Below are 10,410 nucleotides of genomic sequence, written 5' to 3' on the forward strand. Positions count from 1 at the left end.
TTGAACCAAACGGAAAGTCCCCTCCCTCGCCAGTATGGTGGTGCTGGCCGGCTGGGGGCTGAAGCTGTGGTGGGGAGGGTGTCCAAAAGGAGTCTCAGCAGAGACAGCAACAAGAAATCCTAGGGACTCAGGAGTCCTATTGCCCTAGTGCTAATATCCCCCAAGCCCTTCCAAAACGCCAGGGGTAGGCCTGGGTGAGGTCTGTGTTCCTTGAAAGAAAGGAAAAAGGAAGAAATGTGGAGTTGAGACAGGAGAGACTGGCAAAAATCAGATCTATGACCTCTTTTTTTTTTTTTCTTTTCCCTGTATTTTGGCCGCGCTGTTCGGCATGCAGGACGGTTCCCTGACCAGGGATCAAACACGGGCCTCCGCAGTGAAAGCTAGGAAACTCCCAGATCTAATGACTTTTGACCTAGAATTGCTCCCGCTTCATCCTTGAATTGGGGAAAGATACCCAAGGCCTGAACCCCACCCACCATGATCTATGGAGAGAAAAAGAGTAGGGGATTCTGGCAAGAGACCTTAGTGCCAACTTGGTTCAGGCTCTTTGTGGTGGTGGCCCTGGACGGATCAGCACACCTCTCCTGTAAAATGGGTTTGCCGGTACTGTGGTGTCTTTGTCACCTGGGATTACTGGGAAGAAGAGGGAAATGAAATTAAATGATGGATTGCTGGGGCTTTTGGAGATGCTGTAAGGTGCTGTGCAGGGGTCAATCATGACAGGAAAAACTTACCTCCTTGTTTGACCCCTTCCAGGGCCCCACAAAGAGGACACATGAGAAGTAGAATGAAAAAGATTTGTGCAGGTTCAAAGACCCTAAAGTAAGCCAACCTGGGAATTCCCTGGCAGTCCAGTGGTTAGGACTCCGCCCTTTCACTGCCTAGGGCCGGGGTTCAATCCCTGGTCTGGGGAACTAAAATCCCGTTAAGCCAGTGCGGCCAAAAGTAAAAAAAAAAAATAAGGCAACCTGCTATGTTCTGCTGGAGGGGAGTCTGTGGAACACACTGACTCCTTTTCACCCTGGGTTTTGCAACAAGTGATGGCCAGCCCCAAGAGCCAATACTGAGCCGGGCTCCCATCTTCCCCTTGGGCACAGGAGAGCCTGGCATGACAGAGAAGGCATGGGTTTTGTAGTCAGAAAGACCTAGATTTTCAATTTCTGCTACCTCAGCTGTAAAATGGCGATGACACTACTTGTGAGGAAGTGGCATAAATTTTGCATCCCTTCCTCTTCTTAATTTTATTTTGGGGGGTGGGGGCGCGACGCGCGACTTGTGGGATCTTAGTTCCCCCGAGCAGAGATCGAACCCGGGCCCTTGGCAGTGAAAGCACGGAGTCCTAATCATTGGACCGCCAGGGAATTCCCTTCCCTTCCTCTTTTTGACCTTCTCAGCTCTATTTAGCAGCCAGGAAAAGTTCAGATGATAGATACAGGATTATCAACCGGAGCGAAGCAAGGAGTTGGAGCCAGAACTCAGATCAATGTTTCTTGGACCCTGTAATGTTCTCCTTGGTTGCTCCTTGGAGCCTTGGATGCTCCAGAGCAAGAGGAAATAACTATGAGAGGGCCTGTCATTCGATTTTTCTTTTTTAGACTTTCGCAACTATTCATTTACTCACTCGTTATTTCTCAAGTGCTTACTACGTGCAGAGCTCCATGGCCGCTGGAATACAGTGTGAGCCAAACCAAAGACTGGTTCCCGCCATCAAGGAGCTTGTCTTAATGCCTTCTTTTGCAAGTTGCAAACGTTAACTCATGTGATTTTCACAACTAGACGACGGATATATTAGAACTAGGTACACTATACACAAGAGAAAACTGAGGCACTGATTTAGAGCCGCAGTGGCTCAAAAACATACACTAATGTCTTTGGTGATCTATTCTGCACTCCAGGGGCTGCCAATTACCGGGAGAGTGAATAAAAGGTTGCTTTTGTCTGATATCTGCCCTTATTACTCGCTCTTGCTTCATTTTTTTCCCGCTGACAAATCATCCTTCCATAGAATCCAGTATGCCTGAGAGGAATGGGCCGCTCTAGTAAAACTACTTTATCCCGCCTGCGCAATCCAGCTGACTTCCGGCTTCCACTGCCCACGTGATCAGGTACCCTTGCTGCGCATGCTTAATAGGAAGTCGGACTATACCACTTTGCCATACCGAAGGGAGATATTTTCTATGTTTTAAAGTTTAAAACCGATTCCTGATATTAGACTTCTATTATCCCGGGTATTAACAGAATATATAAGTAAGTTTAGGGTGGCGGAAGATTAAAGGACCAGAGGGGAATACGGGCGAAAGCGGAGCGGGGGGTGGGCTCTCCCCTTCACAGATAATGGGAGGAGCCTGGGGAGAGCAAGTTCCTTCCTTTGGCCCCTGCGGTCGCAGCCATGAGGTAAGGGCGCTCGGGTCTCTGATATTGATTGATTCTGGCTGCGGCCGCACTGCGGGGCTCGGTGCCGCAGCCCGTGCTGGAAGAGACGGGGTGAAGGCGGCCCTGAAGCGGCGCGTCCCGGAGCTTGGGATAGGCCGGAGCACACTAGCTCCCAGCCTTGAGAGGAGGGGGTGGGGGGGCGTTCCCGGAACTCTAGGACGGGGGAAAGGTGGGCTTCGCGCCCCACACGTGTCTGAGGGGACCCACGCGGGCAGAGGAAAGGCGGCGGCGGCGGGGACTGGGCTGTGGCCCCCTTACTCACTGGCCCGATCTATGGCTCCGAAACGATCTCTGCTTCCATGTGACGTAAGACAGGTCGCGAGTAGGCCCCAAGCCTCCGACTTTATTACTGGGATAAGAAAGGGAAAAAGAGCCCAAGAAGCAAAGGACTAGATTAACTAGCAAATCAGGCCCACTGGCCTCGGATTCTTCACGTTAAACACTTGTTTTTAGTGTTGGGTACCAGAAAGGGCATAAGCCCCATCTTCATTCCAATTGTATCCGTTAGTCTCATTTTCCAGAGGAGGAAACTGAGACACAGAATAAGACATAACCTAGAGGTTGTCGACATCCCAGGGTGGGCTGTTCCCCTACAGGAACGCACAGGCAAAGCTTTACAAAGGTCTTGGTATAGGGAAGATTATTAACCTGGGGCTGCGTCGTGGGTGGCAAAAGTCTGGGGGGACATGTTTGTCTTTAGTACTAAGTGCATATACACATGCACCTCCCCCCCCCACCATGTTTCTCAACATTAGAAGACTTGGAAGGGCAGGTCTTGTTGGGGATGCGCATTCTTGCCCAGGAATGGTTTCCAGGACCTGATAGTGTTTTCTGTTTGTCGCAGTATGCTCAGGCTTCAGAAGAGGCTTGCCTCCAGTGTCCTCCGCTGTGGCAAAAAGAAGGTCTGGTTGGACCCCAATGAGACTAATGAAATCGCCAATGCCAACTCCCGTGAGTTCTTGGGGTCTAAGTTCCTTCGTCATCCTACCCCTTTCTCATCCTTTGTGCAATGAAAGTTGACACGGTTGTGTTGACTGTTAACAAACCTAGGAGAGCTCATAGTTTGGGGGGTGGTTTATAAAATGGAGGAGTCACAGAAATATGGAATGCCAGATGTTCTCTTCCTGCCACTTGCCAGAACACTTGCCAGAATGACAGGATGGAAGTTAATGGAACCACCCGATGTTATATTAATAAATATCGCTAGAGTGGATGTTCTGTTTTATAGCTGTGAGAAGGATTTGTGAAGAGACAGTACAAGGACTGGGGCGGGCCGATGAAATGATGAATTGGAAAGACCTGGGGCCTCAGACTTTATTAGAGGTCTGTTTGCATATAATTCAAAGTAGTAAGACAGTGTCAGTCCTGCAGATAACATCAACATGCCCACATTACTTCAACATAATATTGTTACAGGGAAAAAGTATTCAATGACATTGTTTAAAATTGTAAGGCAGACTTTATTCAGAATAATTGCAGTAGTTACAGAGACCAATGGGATTTTACTTTGGGGGAGAGAGATTGAGCTCAAGTCAGAATATAGCGTGGGCAAGTAGGAATTTATAGCCAAGGAGCATGGTTTAGGGGATCCGTGGATGGAAAATTAATAAGAGGGCGATAAACTATAATGGAAAAGAATATGTAAATATATAAAGAATGTATATATGTGTATAACTGAATCACTCAGCAGAAATTAACACAACATTGTCTTAATTGTTTCTTTTTAAAAAAAGAAAATTACTAAGGAAACAGGGGTAAGGGGGATTCTGGCCTGGGTGGTCAGTTATCAAGGGTAGGGGCTTCTGCTTAACTAACTTAAGCAGAGTTTTTTACTAAAACTAGAATTTACAAGGAAGCGTACAGATGGGCCTAAGAGAAGCTTCAGGAACCTGATGAAAGTTTGGTCAAGCAGGAATCTTTGTGAATATCAGGGAAATCCTTTACCTGTTTGGGTTTGTGGTATTGTAATGTGTGCTCAAAAAATCCTCATTTTAGACGGGTAGCTAATAGGTGAAACAGGATCTGAAGGACTAGGCCGTATTTGTATGCTATTTTGATCACATATCCCCAAATATGTATATTTGGAGTGTGCTGTAAAACATCTAAAAGGGTAGAGGTTTTCTGTTGTTGCTGCTGTGTTTTGTTATTTAAGAAAGAAATAGAAGTTCCCCAATTCCCACCATTTTTGAAAACCAGGGATGTGGGCAGCATCTCTGGCATGTCCTGTTTGGACTCTGCGTTGTGACTGGTGTACTTGGGGCTAGGCCCCACCTGACTGACCAGGTGCATTGTGGTTTCCCAGGTCAGCAGATCCGGAAACTGATCAAAGATGGGCTGATTATCCGGAAGCCTGTGACAGTCCATTCCCGGGCTCGATGCCGAAAAAACACCTTGGCTCGCCGGAAGGGCAGGCATATGGGCATAGGTAAGTACATTCTTCCCTTTTCTCCAAGACTTAGGGAATGATAAATGATTAAGTCTAGACTAGGATATATTCAGAAACCTTTCCCATTCTGACTCATTTTGAGCCCTTTTCCTATTCCATGATACTTGGTGTGTTTTTCTCTCTGCAAATCAGAAAGTTGGCACTGGTGTTGGAGTTGAAGGTCTTGGTAGAAAGAGGTCACATTTATTGAGCACCTGTACCCCCGTACCCTACCCATCCATTCTACTGGATGCTTGGGAAATGTCCAATAAATCCTAAAACCACTTTCTAGGCTCAGGATGACCTAGGGAGATGACGGTCACATCACCTTTTTAAAGCCCTTCCAGCTTACCATGCTGCCTTGGTGCATGCCCTGTCATATCCACATTCTGTGGAGTGAACGGGGAATAATTGCCTTGTTTGTGCTTCCTTAAAAATTGAGTAAATGAAAGAAATTTAATACTTGGGATCATCATCTGTAAAGTGGAAATAAAGCTACTTAAAGTGAGGTACAACCCTTGGCACATGACCCAAAGAGTTACAAAGTGTTTCAGAAATTGGTAGCTGTCGTTGTGACCAGTCAGCTGGCTCTAGTAACCCAGATGCACTACAGGGAGCCTGACTCATCTTCCTCGTAGGTAAGCGAAAGGGTACTGCCAATGCTCGAATGCCCGAGAAGGTAACCTGGATGAGGAGGATGAGAATTCTGCGTCGGCTGCTCAGAAGATACCGTGAATCTAAGAAGATTGACCGCCATATGTAAGTACCTTCTCTCGGGCCCACCAAGACCCATTGCTGTTTTGATGGCTTGTTCTTTGCACAGATATAAGCTCTGTCTCATTGGCCTTGGGGAGAGAGCCATGTGTCTTGGTATTTTCTAAGAAAGTTCTTCCGTTCTGTCCTGTTCTGCTCACATACACCATCAGGACAGCCCAAGAATTAAGTTTATCTGCCAGGTGAGCTCTTCTGTCTAGAAATTGCACAAAAAGTCCTAGTTTGGGGGAAAGAAGTCCCTGCAGCAAGAAGAGAGGAAAGGAACCCTACATGCTTAGGGGCCTTGTGTAGAGGAGCAGATCACAGGCCAACCTCTGTGTTGGTCCCATTGCTGACCAGAACCTCTAATCCTTGTACGCTACAGGTATCACAGCCTGTACCTGAAAGTGAAGGGTAATGTGTTCAAAAACAAGAGGATTCTCATGGAACATATCCACAAGCTGAAGGCAGACAAGGCTCGCAAGAAGCTTCTGGCGTAAGTTTCTTTAGGAATTGGTGTCTGTCACAGGGGCAAGTTCTGAGACATTTAAAATGTGCTGATGTCTAATCTCGACTTACATGCAGTCTGTCCAGAATACAGTTGTCGTGTTAGAGGTATATGCTGCTCTGTCCTGTACATACCCACATACCACCTACCATCAATGTCAGCGTAGTGTGGGGACTTATTGGCTAGTTGAAGCAGGAGCTCTTGGTTTCCCCAGCAGCTCACCCATCTTCTCTCTTCCATTACCCAGGGACCAGGCTGAGGCCCGCAGGTCTAAGACCAAGGAAGCCCGCAAGCGCCGTGAGGAGCGGCTCCAGGCCAAGAAGGAGGAAATCATCAAGACTCTGTCCAAGGAGGAAGAGACCAAGAAATGAAGTTCTCCTTTCTTCTCTGTACATAGTGGCCTCAGCAGTTGTGTAGATCACTCATTCAATAAAAAACAAGGCTTTATCTGCCTACCTCTCTGCTTCCAGTTTCTGGCTGCTTGGTGGGTCTTCACTGTTTACAGGGCCAGAACTGAGGAATGAGATACAGGCCCTTCCCTGGGTTCCTGCTTCATTTCTTCCTTGGCTCCTGGCCTCTGGTCAGGCTCATGCCCCCTCCGTCCATGGGGTGTGGGGCCTACTTTGAAGGGAGGAGAGGAATGGCTTCTACCCAAGGCTCAAAGACTGTGCCTCAAAACTGCTCTTTTCAGCAGAGCATGGGTGGCACTTCAGACATGGTCTCAAATGTTGGTTGGGAACCAGTATTCAGTTGTGACATGAGTTGTCACATTATTTTAAAACAACAGAAAATATATGCTTGCACTGCTCAACTGCACTGAGGTTCAAGGTTGTGGTCTACTGCCTTGGAACTCCAGGACGGTGGGAATTTGAACCACCGCCAGTCCAGAAGGTATGGTCTGGACTTGAACTGCTGACGACTGCCTAAGCTGTCTTTAGACAGGCTTATTGAGATAGAACTGAAGCTGTCATCTTGGGCATCCCAATTTCTATTTCTAAACTTTTTTTCTTTCCTGTCCTTAAAAGGATTGTTTCCTGTTTTGTTTTTTGGTTTATAACCATCAAAAATGTCCCAAAGAAAAAAAGGCTTTCTCAGCAGAAATTGGAATAAAGGCACATAACATACAAACTTGTCACAGCAATTTTGAGTTACTTAATTCATATCCCTTTTTACAAATGAGAAGTAGGTTTTATTTTGCCTATTAACTGGTAGTAGTAACCACCAATGAATTTTTCAGTAAAGTATCTGCTCTGTGAGCCAAGTACTGAGGCACTTTACACTGACTTGTATTGATTCTATAATTTTCACAACATTGTAAAGTAGGGTATTAGCTTCTCCATTTTGCAGATGAGAAAAGAGGTGAAGCCAGGTGTTGGATTCACCTGTTAAGACGACCTGAATGGGAAAAATGGATTCAAGATGAAGTAAGATAGGACTTTGTAGACTTACTACGGAGGCCTCAGGAAGAAGGCTAGCTTGGTCCCCAGGCCTCGAGCTTTGGAGGACTGGGCAGAAGATGCCTTTGGTGATCAGGAGAAGAAACTAGCTGTGGTGGGGAGGATGCCTGGAAGAGCCAAGTTGAACATTTTGAGTGGGTGGCAGTTTGAGTGACAGGTGTCCAGGTGGAAGGGGTCAGTCAGCCAGTTAAATACAGGAGGGTCAGCTCAGGTGAGAAGTCGGGGGAGGAAAGTTGGGCACAGCTATGGCTGGTGTGCCCGTCCTGGTTACCTCTGCGGTCTACCAGTCTCTGAGGAACTCTTGTGGGCAGTAATGCGAAGGCCAATGAGGGGTCTTCAGGATGTGTACTGGGCACATGTTTCCATCTGCACTTGGTGTGGGAAAGGCAGGGCTAAAGCGATCCTGCGGGCAGCAGACCTATTCCCAGCTCTGCCTGCAGTGTCCTCATCCAGCCTGGACAGGTGGGGATGTGGGTAGCCCAAGCCAGGGAGGCCCGGACGGAATAGTCCAGACAACCTCCATCACCACCCATGTGCATCAGAGCCCCAGCTGAGAGGACACTGCTTTTTGGTTTCCCTGTTGCCGCCATAGCAGCCTGTGCATAATGTATTCTTAGGCTTGCTCTAAGCCTGTTATTCCATATGGGGAAGCTGTGGCCTGGAAGAAGGGCCTCGGCTAAGCTACTTGGAGCATGAGATGCCTTCTTCCCAGAGGAGGAAGGGCATTGAAGGCCGCTCACCTCCACTTCCTCCAGGCAGTAGAGGGATGACAGGAAGGAGATAAGGACCTTTACTGAGGCTCGTGAGCCTGCAGCACAGAAAAGGTTTCCACTATGGACCAGGAGATGGTGCTGTTCTCTCACGGGTCACTGAAGGTGTAGGAAACTGCCTCACTTTTGGAGGAGTGGCGGGGGGGGGGAGGGAGAATCAGGTTGTAGGAGCCTATCTCTTGGGAAGCCTTGCATGTAGAAGACACTTCTTTCTGAAGCTCACCCCAGGCCTAAGCTTACCTCTTTCCACCACAGGCCTCTAAGCCCTTCCCAGGGCAGGGCCTAGGAGGGCCCTCTTAGCAGGCAGACCCCTTAAAGTAACCGCTGGGTCTCTTCCAGGTCCTGGAGCCTTGTGAAATTCTGATGAAAAGACATGTCCATTCTCTCAAGAGTTTGCAACTGGTCCCATCATATAATTTTACCCTTTAAAGGGGCTCATGGCCCTGAGGTAAAGACTCCATGAGCAAGTCCAACTCCATTTCTGGAGGAGGAAACTGAGTCCTGGAGGGGCCAATGACTCCCCAGAATACCAGTGTGGCTTGAACACTAGCACCCACCTTTAAGTCCTCCAGACCAGACGTGGGAGGGGGTGACTCAGAGTGGGCTGCAGCCGAGAGGTATGGAGCACAGCTGCTGCTGCAGGGCCACAAGCTGGAGGAGGGGTACAGGGTACAGTGGGTGCGCTCTCTGAGGCTGAGATGGACCACCTAGGCTGGCTCCCCAAAGCACAGGGAGGGCCGAGGCCGGAGGTACACTGGCTGGTCGCACTCTCCAGCAGATGCCTCCAATGTCCTAAGCACTGGGGAGGGGGTAAAAAAAAGGCTGAAGAGGCCAAAGAGAGTGGTGCTAGCAAAATGGGTGGGGTTGCACAGAGGGGACCTGTGTCCCCACCCACTGCCTCGTATCCATCTCTCTGCCCTTTGAGGCCTCTTGTCTCTTGCCCCCAGACTCCCCCTCTTTTTGTGTCTCCCCTAAACCTTAATCCCCACAGGATACATGCCAGCTTAAGCTCAGGCTGAGGTGGGGGGATGGAGGGCACGTGTGGGTCAGACAATAGAGCCAAACGGTGGGTTGGCACCACCACAGGTTGCTTGACATCCTCTGCCCCAGGCCAATGGTGTTGCTGGTCCTGCCACCCCCAGAGTGGGCACGGAGAAGGGCAGAGGCTACAGTGGGGGCACCGGCTGTTCCCAGCCCCAGGCTGTGAGCATGCTGTTAGTGGTCCAGCCACCACCGGAAGCAGCTGCTGTGCTCAGCAGGGCGTCAGGTGAGCTGGGGAGGAGGCAGGGTCCCGGCCGGTGCAGACACAAGTTGGTGTGCAGAAGGTTTGGCTGAAAGGCTCTGACCCTCTCCAGTGGAGTAGGGTCTTGATCCCTGGAGCCCCCGGCCCAGCATTTCAAGGTGTCTCTGTTTCCATCGTGCTGGTTTAAGCCACTGAGGAACCCAGGGTCAGGTGGGGGAAGAGCTGAACTGAGAGGCAAGAGATAGAATTTCTGAGACCAGTTTGACCGTTAATTTGCTGGGTGACCTTGGGCAAGTTTCTAGTCTGCTCTGGGCCTCAGTTGCTCCAAGTATAAAAGGGGAAAGGTTGGGCTGGCTAATTTGTATGACCATGGACAAGCCACCTAATATCTCTGGGTCTCAGTTTCACCATCTGTGAAGAGGGGACACCACCACTTTCCTCACTGGGTCCTCAGAGGATAAAATAAAATTAAGTTCCTGGCATAGTTTCCCCGGTACAGTAGGTGCCTGTTTGTGTGAGTTCCCCTCTTTTTAAGACTCTGGACTGGGTTTGTGACCCCTTTATCCAGTCCCATCATCAGCGGTCCTAGGAAGGGGGTCACCCTCCTTCTGCTCCCCCTACCACCTCCAAGCTCTAAAGTCATCCCTGAAGCAGCCCAAGGAAAGTGGCTGGGGACCCAGGGTCTGGCCCCACGGGGCCTACCTTGATTTGGGGGGGCTGGAAGGCAGAGCCGGATGCATTCTGGCAGCACGGCTTTGCCCTGGCACCGCCGCAGCCCGCCTCTCTCTCTCTCTCTCTCTGTCTCTCTCTCTCTCTCGCTC

At 49.3% G+C, this 10,410-nt stretch overlaps 1 protein-coding gene across 2 annotated transcripts; it reads left to right on the plus strand.

Annotated features, from left to right (window-relative positions):
* The first annotated feature begins 2,272 nt into the window (after positions 1-2,272).
* RPL19 (ribosomal protein L19) lies at positions 2,273-6,574 on the plus strand. 2 transcript variants are annotated; one of them, XM_022558070.3, is made up of 6 exons: positions 2,274-2,394; positions 3,278-3,384; positions 4,736-4,858; positions 5,497-5,617; positions 5,997-6,107; positions 6,367-6,574. In XM_022558070.3, the coding sequence occupies exons 1-6, from the start codon at positions 2,390-2,392 to the stop codon at positions 6,488-6,490; spliced, it is 591 nt and encodes a 196-aa protein (XP_022413778.1). In that variant the 5' UTR covers positions 2,274-2,389; the 3' UTR covers positions 6,491-6,574. The 2 variants fall into 2 exon arrangements, with proteins under 2 accessions (XP_089757312.1, XP_022413778.1); XM_089901186.1 differs by lacking the exon at positions 5,997-6,107 and having other exon boundaries at positions 2,273-2,394.
* The last annotated feature ends 3,836 nt before the right edge of the window (positions 6,575-10,410 follow it).

The sequence above is a fragment of the Delphinapterus leucas genome, chromosome 19 (genome assembly GCF_059928025.1).
Source record: "Delphinapterus leucas isolate spDelLeu-1000000601 "Yukka" chromosome 19, BTC_Dleu_Yukka2, whole genome shotgun sequence".
In the NCBI taxonomy this organism is placed as follows: domain Eukaryota; kingdom Metazoa; phylum Chordata; class Mammalia; order Artiodactyla; family Monodontidae; genus Delphinapterus; species Delphinapterus leucas.

Bases quoted from the DNA above. Each gene is read 5' to 3' on its own strand.
- RPL19 (XM_022558070.3), top strand. The intron at 3,385-4,735 runs GTGAGTTCTTGG...GTGGTTTCCCAG, and splicing joins AATCGCCAATGCCAACTCCC to GTCAGCAGATCCGGAAACTG. The intron at 6,108-6,366 runs GTAAGTTTCTTT...TCCATTACCCAG, and splicing joins GCTCGCAAGAAGCTTCTGGC to GGACCAGGCTGAGGCCCGCA.